Source organism: Xyrauchen texanus, chromosome 35 (assembly GCF_025860055.1).
Source record: "Xyrauchen texanus isolate HMW12.3.18 chromosome 35, RBS_HiC_50CHRs, whole genome shotgun sequence".
Taxonomy (NCBI): domain Eukaryota; kingdom Metazoa; phylum Chordata; class Actinopteri; order Cypriniformes; family Catostomidae; genus Xyrauchen; species Xyrauchen texanus.
Window position 1 is genome coordinate 20,072,543 of NC_068310.1, and position 18,665 is coordinate 20,091,207.

At 38.3% G+C, this 18,665-nt stretch overlaps 1 protein-coding gene across 1 annotated transcript in view; it reads right to left on the minus strand.

Annotated features, from left to right (window-relative positions):
* Positions 1–5,905: 5,905 nt before the first annotated feature.
* LOC127628672 (intermembrane lipid transfer protein VPS13D-like) overlaps positions 5,906–18,665 on the minus strand; it is a 72,926-nt gene continuing 60,166 nt past the window's right edge. Inside the window, exons 66-70 of the mRNA XM_052105456.1 lie at positions 18,406–18,538; positions 18,096–18,288; positions 10,922–11,053; positions 9,966–10,206; positions 5,906–7,332 (exon numbers count right to left, since the gene is read on the minus strand). Coding sequence (XP_051961416.1) covers positions 7,201–7,332; positions 9,966–10,206; positions 10,922–11,053; positions 18,096–18,288; positions 18,406–18,538 — 831 coding nt within the window. The 3' untranslated portion in view covers positions 5,906–7,200. The remainder of the gene's footprint in view (positions 7,333–9,965; positions 10,207–10,921; positions 11,054–18,095; positions 18,289–18,405; positions 18,539–18,665) is intronic.

Here is an 18,665-nt window from a genome sequence, read left to right on the forward strand (position 1 = left end):
GAATAGTGGAACTGTTTTTTTGACCAAATGAGTCCACATTTAAAAAAGTTTTTGAAAAACAAAGCCGTCGTGTTAGACGAGCATACATGGTGCGATTTTCGGCTGTCGTGCTAGCTCCTGTTCAGTCGGGAGAGATCACGTTGAAATCGTTGGTGCTCGTGTGGTCGCGGCTCGCACGATGTGAGAGGAATTACGAGTGGAGACGAGAGGTTTACGAGCAGCTCACAACCTCCCGATAATTTTTAAAACTGTCTAAAAAATCGGGCCTATTTGGCGATCTACCTGAAGTTGACCAATCAAGAGAATGTGTTACACTCACACGATCAATGTAAACTGATTGTTCATGAAGCTTTCACACATTTGGTGTGAAAAACTGCATTTTCCCCATAATATTCACAACCACATCACTGGGAATGATTCTACAGAAATGCCATGCTGTTCTCTGCTCTTCAAACAAATCATTTGCCAAACGGGTTGCACTAGAAAACAATCTTTATCACTCTGACAGACAGAGTGTTTTTTTTTTAACTCCCCAAGCGTGAGTCTGGTGAAACAAAGGTCTTCTAGGTTGAAAGTTTTACCTGTCAATCAACCTCTGCACTAAAACAAGATTTTTAAACTTTGCTGTGTGCGGCTTTAAATCGCATTCACATGGACAAAACCTTACAATGAATGTCTGCTATCAACATGCAAGCAGTGACACAGATGAGAAGGAAGTATCCTACATCAAAAGTTGAATAGTTCAGGTAGCCAACTCCACTAAATTACAGTTGAAGTCAAAGGTTTTCATACACTAAGCTTGAAGTTATTTAAACACATTTTTTAACCTCTACACAGATTACATTTTAGTAAACTACAGTTTTGGAAAGTCCTTTAGAATCTACTTTGTGCAAGACATGAGTAATGTTTCCAACAATTGTTTACAGACAGATTGTTTCACTTTTTATTGACTATATCACAATTCCAGTGGGTCAGAAGTTTACATGCAATAAGTTAACTGTGCCTTAAAGCAGCTTGAAAAAGTCCAGAAAAGTGTGTCAAACCTTTAGACAATTAGCCATTTAGCTTCTATTAGGAGGTGTGCTGAACTGGAGGTATACCTGTGGATGTATTTTAAGGCCTACCTTCAAACTCAGAGCCTCTTTGCTTGACATCATGAGAAAATCAAAAGAAATCAGCCAAGACCTCAGAAAAATTCTGGTTCATCCTTGGGAGCTTTTTCCAAACACCTCAAGATACAACATTCATCTGTACAAACAATATTACACAAGTACAAACACATGGGACCACACAGCCATCATACCACTCAGGAAGGAGACATATTTTGTCTCTTTGAGATGAACATAGTTTGGTGCAAAAAGTGTAAATCAATCCCAGACCAACAGCAAATGACCTTGTGAAGATGCTGGAGGAAACAGGTAGACAATTATTTATATCCTCAGTAAAATTAGTCCTATATCTACATAACCTGAACGGCTGCTCAGCAAGGAAGAAGCCACAGTTCCAAAATCAACATAAAAAATCCAGACTACAGTTTGCAAGTTCACATGTGGACAAAGATCTTACTTTTTAGAGAAATGTCCTCTGGTCTAATGAAACACAATTTTAACAGTTTGGCCATAATTAACAATGTAATGTTTGGAGGAAAAAGGGTGAGACTTGAAAGACGAGGAACATCATCCCAACCGTGAAGCATGGTGGTGGCAGGATCATGTTGTGGGGGTGTTTTGCTGCAGGAGGGACTGGTGCACTTCACAAAATAGATGGCATCATGAGGAAAGAAAATTATGTGGATACATTAAAGCAACATCTCAAGACATCAGCCAGGATGTTAAAGCTTGGTCACAAATTAGTCTTCCAAATGGACAATGACCCCAAGCATACCATCAAACCATCAAATTTATGATGAAATGGCTTAAGGACAGCAAAGTCAAGGTATTGGAGTGGCCATCACAAAACCCTGACCTCAGTTCGATATAAAATATATGGTCAGAACTGAAAAAGGATGTGCAAGCAAGGAGACTTACAAAACTGACTGATGGGCCAAAATTCCAGCAACGTATTGTGAGAAGCTTTTGGAAGTTAACAATTAAAAGGCAATGCTACCAAATACTAACAAAGTGTATGTAAACTTCTGAACCACTGGGAATGTGACGAAATAAATAAATTATTCTCTCTACTATTATTCTGACATTTCAGATTGAACAAAGGAACTGAACAAAGACAGGGAATATTTTCTACGATTAAATGTCAGGAATTGTGAAAAACAGAGTTTAAATGTATTTGGTTAAGGTGTATGTAAACTTCTGACTTCAACAATAACTCAGAATTCTGCAATAAACATCATGTTTGAACACAGGGCTGTAGCAAGTTATTCTGGGCCCCCTGACTGTATGCTGGAGGCCCCTAGAATCATTACCACCTTTCACCCCACCAGCTACGGCCCTGTTTGGAATTAAATTAAACCGACAGAAACAGTGTGCAAATTTTCTGCACTTTCTTTTTAATCTTGTACATTTTGTGCACTTTATTATCCTGCAGTAGCTGGCAGCAGCAACACACTGACTTTATGATGTATGTAGTCATAAAATCACACAGCATCCCTTCAAAATCTCAATCTGTCAAATGTTGGGCCGCATTTGTAATAAGTATCCCTTTATTTTAATCGGCAGATGAGTGTTCAGCTAATGCGGCCCCCATGCCAGTATTCTTGTTTATTTCAAAATCGCAAGCTACGAGGTATTAAAGCACTGTCCTCCTCTGGCTTTGTGTCTTACAATAATAAATAGCGCGGAAATTAATGTGATTGCCAGATTGTAAAGTTGTACATTGCACCTGTACGATGTTTAGATAAACTGACTCGTAATGTGTGCAGTGGCTCACAAGATCCCGAGTGTAAGAACTTGCACCGTGTACGCCCAGACTTTATCCGGGCCAAAGAGGAAAAGGACCATCCTAGCTGTTATCAGCATAAGGTCCAAAAGCCATTGTCTGTATGTTCCAAGGGTGTGTCAGTGCCCATGGCATGAGTAACTCTCACTTCTGTGAAAACATCATGAATGCAGACAGATATGTACACATTTTGGAGCAGCATATATGCCATCCAGCACCGCCTTTTTCAGGGATGTCCCTGCATTTTCCAGCAGTATAACTTCAAACCACAAACTGCCCGGATTTCAAGTGTATGGCTGTGTAAGCAGAGAGTGTGTGTGTGTTAGATTGGCCTGCCTGCAGTCCTGATCTGTCACCAATTGAAAATGTGTGGTGCATTATGAAATACACCATATGGTAACCTACATTTGTGCAGCTAAAGACTTAGCCTATATAATGGATGACTGTGGGAAAATTCCACTTTCTAAACATAACAAACTTGTGTCTTCAGTACCCAAATGCTTAATAAGTGTTATTAGAAGAAATGGTGATGTTTCACACTGGTAAACACTCGACTGTCCCAACTTTTTTGGAGCATGTTGCAATCATCTGATCTGAAATTACTGTAAATTTAAAAAAAAAATCACAAGGTAAAACATTACATAATGTGTAGTTGTAGTGCTTTCAATATAACAAAGGGTGAATATAATTTACAAATCACTCCTTTTTGTTTATATCATTTTCATACTGTCCCCCACCTTTTTTCAGAATTGGTGTTGTACATAATATAATATCATATAATGTATAATAATGTATCATAATCAGAACAAGATATTTGTTTATGTATCTCACTATACCTCTTTAACGAAGGCTACTTATTGTCTCACATTTGTGTCTTGCTGATCAAATTTCTCTTAAATAAATCAATCTCAAATGTTCAGATGAGTTCAAATTATCATTCCTTAACTCTTGTAAATACAATCCTTCACGCATGTTTCATTATTGGTGCCAAATAACCATTAATTACTCCTAAAAATGAACAGACATCCCAAAGAGATGAGAAAAAGATTAGAAGCCCAAAGCAGTTTATGAGTTTAAATGACCTCCATTACACAGAATTGTTATGGAATTTCATGCAAGCATACAGTTTTAATATTCATAATTTCTAAACTGAAAAATACAGTAAATCCCTATCATATTAAAAACATAGAAGCAAAAAGCCAGAGCAAGAGCTTTTAGACAAAGCTTTATTTTGTTACTCTTTAAAAACAACTTTATAACAATTTTATATCATCTTAATTAGCTTCTGGAACCAAGGAGACTAAAGTGGCAATGTAAGCAGAAAGCTCAATTCCCATTCAAGTCGTTCACTTTGTTGCTGCATCAGGAGCTGACACTAAAGGAAACTCCTCCCAGGAAGCCCTTTAGAATCACAACAATCTACTGGCAGATGATGCTCCCCCACTGCTACAGGATAATCAGGGGCAATTTTGAACGATCTTGATATCGATTCTTAAATCCCAATGATCTTTTACTCTATGTGGCAACCCTCTGCAAAGTAAACCACTTGCATATGTGACCAAATTTGATGCCAAGCGACTAAAAAAATCTGTCTGGTACAACTTCAGATTTCATTCACCAATGTTCAATTAGTATAGTGACGAAGTTCTCTTTTTAAGAGAAATACATATTTTTAACATCCGTTCGGTATCTCACTATGGAAATCGCATCAGCCGTGTTTGATCCTGGTCACATTAAGTTGAGATCCAGGGATTAACACAGAATCAAGTGGCAGGTTGTGGTGAACGTGCTCTGTGTTCCTGAACTTGGGTTTTGGATATGGCAACTGCAAGCTCACTGAGTGGTGGAGCACAGGGTAAGGATCCCTCCAGTTTGTGCGCTTGTTGAATTATGATCTCACCCAAGGATTCATACCTGCTATGTTTCACCTGTCTGGGGGTCAGACATGCACAGGCTGCACTCACCAATCCCTAGTGTTTTCCGCACTATTCCCAGTTCATACAGTGAGTTTTCAAAAGGAGACTGCCAGTCCTGTCACCGAATAATCAACAGTGGAGAAAGAGTATTCTCGCTTAGAATTCTAACCTGGCTGGTCTAAAACTTTTCTCAAGCCTATGGTGCGATGGTACACATTTTCCCATAGTGTCAGCTACTGATGCAGCACTGAAGTGACCAACTTGAAAGAGAACATTCTGGTTATTGAACCAGACTGGAACTCAGGTTCGGGGATTGAACTACACTGGGTGCAGATTCAACAGAACCGGCTCATGAGAATCATTCATATGGTAATCAGGTTACGCTGTTTGCGCAATGCAAAACACATTGCGGATTCCGAAAATCCAGCTCAAAGAGTCATTCATAAAGGAATTGGGCTACACTTGTCAAGCTGTAGATGAAAAAGAACTTAGACCATAAGAGTCATTCTTTTAGGAGTCAGGCTACACTGATTGTTTGTTTTGCGTTGTAAATTAATAAATAAAAAAAAAACATCATAAGCGTTCCCTGAAAGGAGGGAACGAGATTCAGCGTACACTCGCTGCACTACTGATTTCTCACTGTTAAAAGGTTGGTTCACCCAAAAATGAAAATTCTCTCAATATTTACTCACCCTCATGCCACCTCAGGTGTGTAAGACTTTCTTTCTTCTGCAGAACACATTTGAAGAAAATTATCTCAGCTCAGTAGGTCCTTAAAATGCACGTGATGGTGATCAGACCTTTGAAGCTCCAAAAGTCACAGACAGTCAGCATAAACATCATCCATACAACCAAATTGTCCAGTCCAGAAGCAATGCTTTATAGTTAAAAAGTAATTAAATGTTAATATTCAACAAAAGCAATCATTTAGCTTTAGAAGACATTAATTTAACCACTGGAGGTGTTTGGATGACGTTTATTATGACTGTCTGTGATTTATGGAGCTTCAAAGGTCTGATCGCTACTTGAATTTTAAGGACCTACTGAGCTGATATATTTTTCTAGTTTTTTTTTCAGATGTGTTCTGCAGAAGAAAGTCATACACATCTGGGATGGCATTAGGGTGAATAAATGAGAGAATCTTCATTTTTTGGTGAACTATCCCTTTAGGCAACAAGAGATTTTTTTCCTTCAACCTAAAAATCTGGATTAAATAGTGCTGCGCTCCATTTATAGTGCTGCGCTCCATAGCGTCAGCTACTGATGCAACACCTCATTCCCTCCCTTCAGGGAAACAGGGCTACAGTCATAGCAGAATGTTTGTGCAGTTGTCTCTTAATTAAGGGACACCAGTTTGTATGGTTGAGTATTTAACATATCAACATTTAAATTACAGACAACTTAGAAAAAACATGAAATGTGTAGCTAAAAAAAAAAGAGCGTCCATAAATGGCAGAGCATTGTAAGCTTAAGCACTGGAAAACTTTTGCAAAAAATGTATTTGTTGCTATATATGTTAAATGTATTTTAGATGTAAAGCATAAACTTTTAAAAGATCTTTGTTACAAACAAGAGATATTAAGAGACACATCATTTTTTTTTAAATACTTCATTTCATTACTTTAATTGAATGGACTACAGATAAGGCAAGAAAATAAGATACCAGTTAACAAAGGGGGGGGGAAGCCTGACAAGTGTTAGAGGGTGCACTGCATTTGAAGAGGTGAAGTGATGCAGTATTTACAGTTCTCTTTCTATGTATTTTGTATAGATGTGCATGTATGTATGTATGTATTTGCATGTTAGTGTTGGTTCACTGGTGAATGGTGAGAGCAGCTGCAGTTCCCTACATTTGTATCAGTGCAATTCATTCATAATTGCCAATCACACCAAACTCTCATATTCAGAAATGAACTTTCCTTTAAAGGCAGTTTTGTACAGCAATCCAAGATTCATTTCATCCTATATAATTTTACATTTCAACATTTTATATACATGGCAGATAATGTCCTATTAGTATGTGCCTATATATATGTACATAGAGGATCTATACACAAACATATACAGTGTCAGACTGTGTACATCAAGCTACAAACACCAGTAATTTTCTTAACAATTGTAAAACAAAAACATTATTAATCTAAGGTTTGCCAGGAACTTGATTAAATATTTGCATATTCAAGTTGAATCTGTGCTTGCCAAGGCTTATAGCAGCCCCTCTAATCTAGTTTGCATTACTGAACAAACCACATGTGAAGCATGTCCTGTGGACTGGCCAAAGTGGGTGATCACACTCTGCTGATTTATTACTGTCCTTCCACTGAAATAGAAAAAAGGAAATCACTGTTGAAAAAACACCAAGAAATGCTGACCACCCAGTGGGTCAGTTTGTTTAAGAGTCTAATAATAAGATATCCTCATTTTCGATGGGTGGCAGCATCAGCTGTTGTTCATAGTAAAGGCTCTTGGCGTAGTTGATTTCTTGTGAAATCTTGATGGCAAGGCTCTCACTATTCACATGGACCTATGGAGAAGCAACAAACAGATATAAGCTGCTCTGTCATTTATTTCAACTGCTGGACGTTCATCTGATGGAATTTGTTAAATCAACCTTTAAATGCTAATAAAATCAGTATCCCTTGAGTGAGGATGGAATCATAAGGAATTTGAAAGATTATGGTTCTTTTACCTCTTAATGATTCTGGTTCTGAACAGTTCCATTCAAAATGATTTTACTACTTTTGAGAAAGAAGTATTTGGAAATAAGAAATTAAATTCTTACTCCGCCCTCAGCAGCCTGTTACTAAATGATGAGATGATTTCATATTTAAACAGAACGGATTCTTGCAAAAGGAATGTTTACACAGACTTTTTCCTTGACAGATAATGCAATAAATATAAAAACTCATAATATGTATCTTTAACTATACATTGTCACCATCAAAAACCATCCAGTAATTACTTTAATTCACAAGCCTAAAAGGGATCGTTCACCCAAAAATGAAAATTATTTCATCATTTACTCACCTTCAAGCCATCCTAGATGTGTGTGACTTTCTTTCTTCTACACAACACAAATTATATTTAGAAGAATATTTAAGCTCTGTAGACCCATACAACGCATGTAAATGGGGGACAAAATTTTGATGCACCAAAAAGCACATAAAGGCATCATAAAAGTAATCCATAAGACTCCAGTGTTTTAATCCATATCTTCAGAAGTGATATGATAGGTGTGGGTGAGAAACAGATAAATATTAAGTCCTTTTATGCTAGAAATTCCTATGTTTGCCCAGTAGGGGGTGATATGCATGAAGACTGTGAATAACCAAAAACACAAGACGAAGAATGTGAAAGTTAAAGTGGAGATTGACTGAGCAGGGAGGAGAATTTACAGGACTTAAATATTGATCTGTTTCTCACCCACTCATATCATATCACTTCTGAAGACATTGATGTAACCACTGGAGTCTTATGGATTACTTTTATACTGACTTATGTGATTTTTTTGAGCTTCAAAATGTTGGCACCCATTCACTTGCATTGTTTGGACCAAAAGAGCCGAGAAATAAATCTAAAAATTTTAATTTCAGAGAAGAAAGAAGAAAAAAAGTAATACACATCTGGGATGGCACGAGGGTGAGTAAATGATGAGTGAATTTTCATTGCTGGGTGAACTATTCCTTCAAGTACACATAAAACAATAACAGTTAATGACTTGTGGTTCAGTACGTTTTTCACTTACAGATACACTGGGCAGGATGTATGTTCTGTGTTGTAGTTTCAAACGAACAGGCTCATAAGATTAATTTGTTTAGGAATCAGACTACACTGGTCAAGCTGTATGTTTTGCGCTGTACATTCAAAAGCACCCGTTCATAAGAGAGATTCTTTCGAGAATCTGGCTTCACTGGTCATGTTGTTGGTTTTGCACTGTTGATTTAAAAGAACTGGCCCATTCGTTCGGGAGTGGAGTTCCGCCAGAGATTATTTAACAGAGATGGGCCACTTCTATTCAAATGAATGGGAAAAATTGGAATGCTCAGCCAAGGAGCTCTAGCACCCAACGGTCAGTGGATGTAGAAAAGAAGTCCCGCCTTACAGTTAAAAGAGCCAATCACCTTTCAGACATCACCTGTCAATCAACTCAAAACGTGTATGCACGTGAGCTGGAAAAACTGTTTTTTAGCGTAATATGAAGAAAAGAATAACAATTTATGATATCAGTATTGTCAGATTTTCTTGCTGATTTGAAATATGTTCTTTGATCGTAATCTTGACCAACCATTTTTGAGATTTTGGTCTTTCCCCATTCAAGTAGATAGAAGCTGCACTGGCATGACTGGAAATAGCCTCCTGAGAGCGATCCAAAATGGCCGACAGTTGACTGACTTGCTAGAAAGACTTTCATTACACTGGTCACACTGTTTGTTTCGCACTGTAGATTCAAAAGACCGGCTTATGGGAGCCATTTGTTTGCGAGTCGGGTCTACACTGGTCACGCCATATGTTTTGTGCTGCCGATTTAAAAGAAATGACACATAAGAGTAATCTTTTGGGAGTGTGGCTACACTGCTTGCACTATATATTTTGCACTGTAGATTCAAAAGACTGGCTCATAAATGTAATTTGTTCAGTAGTTGGGCTACACTTGTCGCACTGTATGTTTTGTGCTGTAGATTCAAAAGAAAGAGTCATTTTTGGGAGTTGGGCTAGATTTAGAAGAACCAGCTTATAAGAGTCGGTACGTTCAGGAGTTGGGCTACACTGGTCGCTTTTGCTGTAGATTCTCATAAAAGTAATTTTGGGAGTTGAGGTACACTAGTCGTGGCATATGTTTTGTGATGTAGATTCAAAAGAAGAAGCTCATAACGATAATTTGTTCGGGAATTGGGCTACACTGGTCGTGCTATGTTTTTTGCTGCTGAAAGGTAGCAGGAAACACTATCAGAGTATTTTAGAAGTGTCCCATCCACATCTGTGGAAAAATGTACATTCAAGAACCATTAACAAAAGCGAAATCATTAGGTTACAGTATTTATTTTTTTATGAAACCTGTACTGAACAAGAACTGGTTCTTGGTTTCCAAACCATCTCATGTGGTTATAAAGAACATCTTGAAAATTGTAAGTGAACACTGAGGGTCAAGTCTCTTACCATAGGTTTCTGGTGTGATGGACCTGGAATTGCCACTCCGCTACCAGTGCATTCAGCTTTCTTGGTCAGCTGTACATACACTTTCCCATGGTCTTTAGACACCAGACAATGATAGAGATCATCATATTTCACTTCTAAAAATATTGCTTCACGATCCACATGTTCCCCAGGCTTGAGGAAATACACCACTTTGGAGGAGATCAGCACACAATACGTGTCTATAGGCTCCACTGCAATGAAACTATATCGGGGGGAAAAAGGCATAGTAAACTACAGATGAGCTGCTTGCATCTAAAACTTTGGATGGGTGTCCCTTTACAAAGAGCAGAAATGGTGCTTTGTCCTGACAAAATCTGTGTTAAGTCAAATTAAATAGCATTACAGCACACCAGAGATTCAATTCTGAGGAAATTCACCCATGGATTCCAATGCAAATTTGTAAAGTTATGAACTGAATACTCCTTTCAAATAATGAAGAAGAATTAAGTTAAGCACAGTACTTAGTGTCAAGATTATGTTCAAAGAAGACAGACGAGAAGATTAGCACACCAAATCAAACAGAAGATACAAAGACACGCAGTAGAGCTGTGTGAAAGACTGCAGGAGGCTGCGTGCTGGCTGCAGCAGAGGAGAGTAATGGCCTGTGTGGCACCTCTGAGTAGAGAGGTCAGGTGGGACAGCAGGGCGTCTGCTGATCTGGATGGATTAGCCTCTTAGGTGATAGATGTCTTTTCTGTCTCACTTTCAACAAAGAAACAAGTCCTGGGGCTTCAAACCAAAGTAGAAACGATCTAAAACTATTTACAATGATCAATCGACTCAATCAATCAATTGATTAAATCAAACAACCAATGTCCTACATTCAATATGCAAGAATTTCACAGAACAGAATTTCAATATTTGCATCAGAATAACGTAAGTTGTCTCATGACTTAACCATCAGGCTGGATACTCACTATTCAGAGTGGATACTGTCCGTTAACTGAAAGAGCTGTTCTTGTCCATCTGCTTGTAGAGAGGAGAACCTGGGCAGCAGCCCCTGAGGGCCCTTACAGCAACGTGGCTTTCTAACCCGCTGCACACTCAGCCTGAAACAGACACACAAGAATCATTACTTACAAAACCAACAGCCTTTAAGAGCATTAACGCTGGGAATTCCAAGCTGATATGAAGCAACTTTACTGGAAAGACTGGACTTTTTTCCTCTTTCCCCTCTCTTTCCTGTTAAAGAGTAGAACAGTGTTTCTTGAAATAACACCTGTTGTGCCACAATACAAAAAACCCACATACTCAGACTCCTGCTATGCCTGTTAAAGTGCTATCCTGCCAACATATCATGTGGTAAACTCAAGCACAACATATTGGTTTTAGGTGTGCAGTTCAACAGGCTCAGGATTCAGTGGACTGGGTCAAGATAGCTCCACAGAGTTCTGGTGGTCCAGGCCAGCCAACAGCGCCAATACAAAGCTTGGGTCTCACTTCTCCTGCAAACAACCCCTCTTCTCCTTGGCTGCCACTGGTGGGCCAAGTGGAATTCCTACATCTGGCTTGAATCTGGGCCAGCAAGCATTTGATTAGAGCTGATGGTTTCCAGTTGATTCACAAAGACGGCAGTGTACTGCGTTTCTCTGTTCTGTTTAAACTGAAGCCCGTGCGAATGCAGCTGCCGCTGTTCATGAAGAGCTGAACTATGAATGTGAGGTGTTTTGTGAAGAGAGGATAACCAAGGATGGACAAACCTGGAGCCTCTGATTGGGTCTCGATCCATTTCTGTGTGTGTGTGCGTGTGCGCTTTTATTGCAAAAATCTTTGCATTTCATAGCACATCTATAAAATTTAAAATGAACACAATGCAACTTCAAGAATTTGCCATAAATCTTTCTGATGTCAAACAATGAAAAATAGCAACAAGATTAAAAGGTAGACTGTAACATTAAATTAAATTAAACTGTTGTCAGAAATTACAACTAAATCAATTTTGAAACCACTGGTTACTTCATTATAAAAGTATATAAAAAATGGCAGCCTGTTGTTTTTTTTTTCACCTAAGAAAAGCCAGAACTTCCACATGGACTTGCCTCTCTTTTTGACAGCAAGCCACGGTTCATAATCATAACCGTAAGTCATGAGATCTGGCCCTTTGCATGACAGGACTGTTATAGACCCAGCAAGACTTCTAACTGCTCTCTCTCCAGCCTCATCCACTGCTCTTGAGGCAATCGAGCACAATACCATGCACCCAATTGTGGGATTGGAACAATAGGGTTCAACTCTAGGTCAGGCACAGGGCTTGGAGCCCAGCCAGTCAGTCGTCAATGGGTGAAAACAAACAGCTCTTACTTCTTGCTCCTTTCCGAGAAAGATCATGAGCAAAAGGGGTTAAGGGCGGGCTTGCTGTGGAAGGCTGCTGTACATAGGTGTTTAACTTAGTTCTCCACAGTAACTAAAAACATGCCTGTGGAGTATAAGCAAATTAGGCCACCATCTCTCTGGTCCTTGCGCGGTTTTAGTCTATCGTACGTGCGAGCATCAATAACGCCCTCAAATTAATGCCGTTGAAATGCCTTCATAATGATGACCATAATGATGACTAAAATTATGAAACAGTAAAAAAGCTTATACATTTTTACATTGTTATTATTAACAATAATCAACATTACAAACCTTTTTATGCTGCTTGTTTAAACTTATTTTGCAGCTTTGAAGATTTATGACAAGAACACGTGAAATGTTCCGTTTAAAATGATTCTGACAGTCAAACTAAAAATAAATGACATAATGACTAAACATCAATAGGGATGTACACTCTCCGTGTGAGAATGACAGTCATCCTGTGTAACGTTTGTTGGAGTTCGGTGTGTAAATTAGCCATAAAATGTCTTACAGTAAGCCTACAATTTGCATGAAATGAATCGTATAACGTAATCACGCCTGCTAAATCACACACATCTGAATGATCATTCGTGATGTTCATGTCTTGAGCTCAAAACGCACTTACAAACACCAACAAGCGTTTGAAATAACATCCGACTTGGATCTGATTTGGATTCCGATCACAGAATGAAGCAGAATTACATTCCTTATTGAGTTATATGTGATGCTTACTCTTACGCATGCTAATCACTTTCACACTAAATATACTTTATACTAAAACAAATACCAGAGACCACTTAGACAAATGTCTCAAGTGCCAACCATAAAAATATAAATCATAAAAGTTTAAGAACCACTTCATGGTCAGAATGGAATTACCTTGCGCAGAGAATTATTGAACCTCGACCTGTAATCGTTCGACTTTTCTGAGACCCTCTACTCTTCCCTGTGGAACACAGAAGATCTCTGACCCACTTTCTGTAGATCTGAATTTCTGCGGTTTGAATTTTAGAATATTGAATTTGGTGTTCTGAATTTCTTCTTCATCTTGAAAACTTGAAGCTGTATTTTTTAAAATGGGATATTTACAGTGTAAGAATTCAGAACCAAAAATGAGCTGTTTGAAAATACATATTTATAAAATTGTGCCATTAAAATAAATTAATAATTCAATTTAGTTCAGGATTGGAGATTAAAAAAATTCAAATTCAAACCTATTTAAAATACAACGTAATATTAAATTTGGCAAAATCAGACTTATAATTCAAATTCAAAAGTCTATAAATAAAATTTACACAATTCTAATTACAATTGTTTTGTCATATTTCTGGCTCCATAAAGGAGCACCAACCGTTTGTGCCTGATTGAGGAGAGGAAGAAAACAGCTCACAGTCCAGACATTCCAAACAGCTTCAAGTGATGAAGATTGTAAAGTATTAGGAAATTATACAAAAATACAAAATAAGTAAATACAGAAGCACTCCTGTTGTGAAATAAAGTGGAGCCAGAGCTGCCATTCTGCTTAAGCTAAACTTGCATGTCAGAGCATCTTTAAAGGAAATACCTCAGCGAGTCTGCATTATATCTTTGATGCATCCTTTATTAAAGTTCAAATAATAAGGAAGCAGGTCATGTAAATAACCACAAACTCCGAAACTGGCATTTCTCTGTGCGGTCAGTGCCGCTTCTATGAGTCAAGTGAAGGGGGAGAGATTTAAACTGCATCCCGGCTGATGCACACTTTGGCACGGGGATGCTCATCCCTCGAGCACGTGCTTGATGCAGCCAGATGAAAATGTGATTGCTCACGACGTACTGAATCATAATATGTCACTAAATTGTCACTGAATTTCGAATTAAGTGAGAAGTCACATCATGAATGATCACCATCGTTTTCATGATCGATCATTGCTGCCATGTCCGAGTACTCATGCCCATCCCTAGATGTGACTAAAAAAAATCTAAATCAAAACTGTTATATTTTAGCATGTTCAAAGTAGCCACCCTTTGCCTAGAAATTGCAGAAATGTACTCTTGACATTTTCTCAACTAACTTCTTGAGGTATCACCCTGAGATGCTTTTTAAACAGTATTGCAGGAGTTCCCATCTATGCTGGGCACTTATTAGCTGCTTTTCTATAATATTTGGTCCATGTCATCAATTTCTTTTAAATAAAATGTTTGTTTTGTAATGAAATAAATGACTGCACAATTATATTTTTGTCTACAAAACTAATTTCAAACATTTAAGCATATGCCTTCAAATCAAAGGGTTTTTAAGATTATGAGAAACATTTCAGTCAAGTGACCAAAAACTTCTGAACGGCAGTGTATAATCAATAGTTGTGCTAGTCTTTAACAGTAGATAAGCAGTAAACCTTTCATTTTGAGGGAAAAATATGACAACTGGATAACTTACACATTGTATCGATTTAAAAGATGTACAGAATCATGGTTTATATTCTAAAATACTTTTTATTCCAGAATATAAATGTTTGCTTGGTGGACCAAAAATTTGCAAAAAAAATCCCAAAGACTTCTACTGAAAAGGTTCACAGACCCCACACATCTAGGGATCTCTTTTTGGGCCAGTAAGCAGTTGCAACCATTTAGGAATGCCCTGGTAACCACCTAGCAACACCTTAATAATAAACCAAAACACCCAGATATTTCATAAATATAAACAGGTATCATAACATTTTTTTTTTTTTTTAACTTCATCTATTAATTATTGTGGAGAATCCAAAGGCCTTTTTACAAAATACAAGACTTATATTAGTTTAACATTTTCACAGTTTTTAATTTCAAAATGGATAAAAAATGGCCGAAACATAACATAGGTGGGTTTATCTATTAGTATGCCGATATCCAAACAAGTTAGATTTGCAGGTACAATTGAAGTCAGAAGTTTACATACACTTAGGTTGAAGTCATTAAAACTCATTTTATAACCACTCCACAGATTTCATATTAGAAAACTATAGTTTTGGCAAGTTTTTACAGTGGCGTACCCCTCCAAACATCTTTTCGCGTACCCCCTCTCTAACGCATAGACAACATTCACACAATGTATTATGAATATATGTATATTTAACACAAATATCTTTGTAAAACAACTCCCTTATATTAAAAATGTTATATTTGTACATGTTATATTAATCATATACATATTGAATAAAAGACTTACCGATTGAGATGGGTATGCTATGAAATAACTGCATAACTTGAAAACTACCCCCATCGCGTATATGCAAGAATAGCATTCGGTTTTGTGCCTGGAATTGCACATCTTTGCAGGTACGGTGTTACCGGACAACTTCGAGCATTGCAGTTAAGTATCTGTGCAATTGTGTGGTCAGTTCAAAGTGCTTTTTATGTCAAATTTCACAATTTATGAAGGTTGCACTCATTTGCTAACAAACATCATGCAACAATGGGAAAACAGGTCTCTAGCGTGCGAGCAAATGTCCAATTTCCAAACACCTGAAGGTACCCTGTTTATCTGTACAAACAATAGTACAAGTATAAACAACAGTACAAGTATAAACACCATGGGCCATCATACCGCTCAGGAAGGAGATGCATTCTGTCCTAAAGATGAATGTAGTTTGGTGCGAAAAGTGTAAATCAATCCTAGAACAACAGCAAAGGACCTTGTAAAGATGCTGGAGGAAACAGGTAGCGTATCTATATCCACAGTAAAAAACAAGTCCTATATCGACATAACCTGAAAGGCTGCTCTACAAGGAAGAAGACAATGCTCCAAAACTGCCATAAAAAATCCAGACTACAGTTTACAAGTGAACATGGGGACAAAGATCTTACATTTGGCGAAATTTCAAATGATCTGATGAAACAAAATGTTTACTTTTTGTCCATACTGACAATAGTTATGTTTGGAGGAAAAAGGGTGAGACTTGAAAGACGAGGAACATCATCCCAACCATGCATGGGGGTGGCAGCATTATGTTTTGGGGGTGTTTTGCTGCAGGAGGGACTGGTGCACTTCACAAAATAGATGGCATCATGAGGAAGGAAAATTATGTGGATTATATTGAAGCAACATCTCAAGACATCAGCCAGTAAGTTAAAGCTTGGTCGCAAATGGGTCTTTAAAATGGACAATGACCCCAAGCATACCTCAAAATTTTTGGCAAAATGCCTTAAGGACAACAAAGTCAAGGTATTAGAGTGGCCATCACAAAGCCCTAACCTCAATCTTATAGAAAATGTGTGGGCAGAACTGAAAAAGCACATGTGAGCAAGGTGGCCTACAAACTCCGTTACACCAGTTCTGTCTGGAGGAATGAGCCAAAATTCTAGCAACTTGTGGAAGGCTACCCAAAACATTTGACCCAAGTTAAACAATTTAAAGGCAATGCTACCAAAATCTAACAAAATGTATGTAAACTTTTGACCAACTGAGAATGTGATGAAATAAATAAATTATTCTCTCTACTATTATTCTGGCATTTCACATTCTTAAAATAAAGTAGTGATCCTAATTGACTCAAGACAGGGAAAGTTTACTTCACTTAAATGTCAGGAATAGTTAAAAACTGAGTTGAAATGTATTTGTATAAGGTGTATGTAAACTTCAACTCTACATTAAGATTATTAGAATGTGCAAGCTCTTAGGTGCGCAACATAGAACCAATGTTGTATACAATGTTGCTGTCTTAATCAGACACCACAGAAGTATTGTGATGTTTTGTTGAGGAATTTAACAACTTGATGCCTTTCCCATTTCTGACAGTCAAATACAAGTCAACAGGCAAACCACATGAGGGAATTTCATATAAAGCCTGGGGAAACAGAAAATGCATGCTTTTCAAACTGAACTGACAGCTAAAGGTGGGGAGTAGGGTGCTTATACAGTCAAAGTCTGAGCCCCCACTGCTGCCCCCGCCAACCCCCAGCACTTCTTTGTCTTTGTTTTGGGATTGTAACTGAGCTGCCTCTGGAAGGCTGCCTGGATTGCATAGTGCAGTTGGGAATGGTGAATGTATGTGTGTGTGTGTGTGTGTGTGTGGGGGGTGTTTATGTGGGAGGGTGAGTTCACAAGCAGGGCAGGAGAGCAAAAAGATGGCATGGACAATTCCACTATTCCTGAACTCGTTACAGTCTGCTTCTCATTTACTTGTTTATTTCCTGTTTATGATCTCACAGTGCACATATGATACAAACTCTTGACCATCAAGAGCATAACATCACTCCATAAATCTACATTGCCATTAATTACTTTGTTTGCTAGAAAACTGTAAAATGTGGGAAATGTCATCCATGTTTCAAATGTGAAGGGAAGGAAGCTGCACAGGGACCACAGCCAGTTGTAAACAAGTAGAAATGTTGAAAAGATCTTTTGAGAAGGACTATCTGTGATGAATTGTGGTGGCGATGCAACCTGCAAGTATGTTTTTGAGAACATGTAATAACTGTGTCAGACAGTGTCCGCTGTGACCCATGAATCCTGCACATTTTCGGTGTGAACTCTGGCTGAACTCCTGGCTGCACTGTGTCAGGCACGCTCCAAATGCCTCTCCCTTAAACTTCCACAGCTCTTCACTGCAGTTCACCAGCAGGTCCCTTCTCCACACACACATGCACACACACGCACGCACGTACTGTGCTAAACACAGGGAGAGTAGGCCAAGCACAAGCCTTTAGCAGAACTATTTACCTCAAGTTTCATGTGGAAACATCAATGTTTATCAGTGCAAAAGAACAGGAGTTGAAAGAAGTTGAAATTAAAAATACCTGTTGCTTAAGCTGGCCATATCTCGCACAGTTTGCGCTGTTTCGGAGGCAAAGTCTAGAGCTCCTGCCACAGGTTTTGTCACCGTGCCAACCAATCCCTTGCCCAGGCCAGAGAAAAATCCACTGACACCTCCCTCAGTCTTCACTCCCTCCACTGTTGATGTGATGACACTGGTGAGCCCACCAATAATGCCTAAGAGCAAAGGATAAAAAACCAAGTTGAAGGTTAAAAAGGCTTAGTATATGAGGACAAGTCACAGTAACAATAAAGTGACCAAATATCAATAATATGGAGCATTAATGTGTATACCATGAGCAAGACCGTGGATACCAGCAACAAGGTGCTCTCCACTGGTGGCTCCATGATAGCGAATATACTCTCGTTCAGTCTGATGCCGGTTGTCCATTGTCTTGCCCAGTCCATCAGATAAGGTACCTGCAAACTGCACCGGCATTTAAACATATAACAGTTAATGGGATAGTTCACAAAAAATGAAGATTATCTCATCATTTACTCACCCTCATGCCATCACAGATGTGTATGACTTACTTTTTCTTCTGCAGAACACA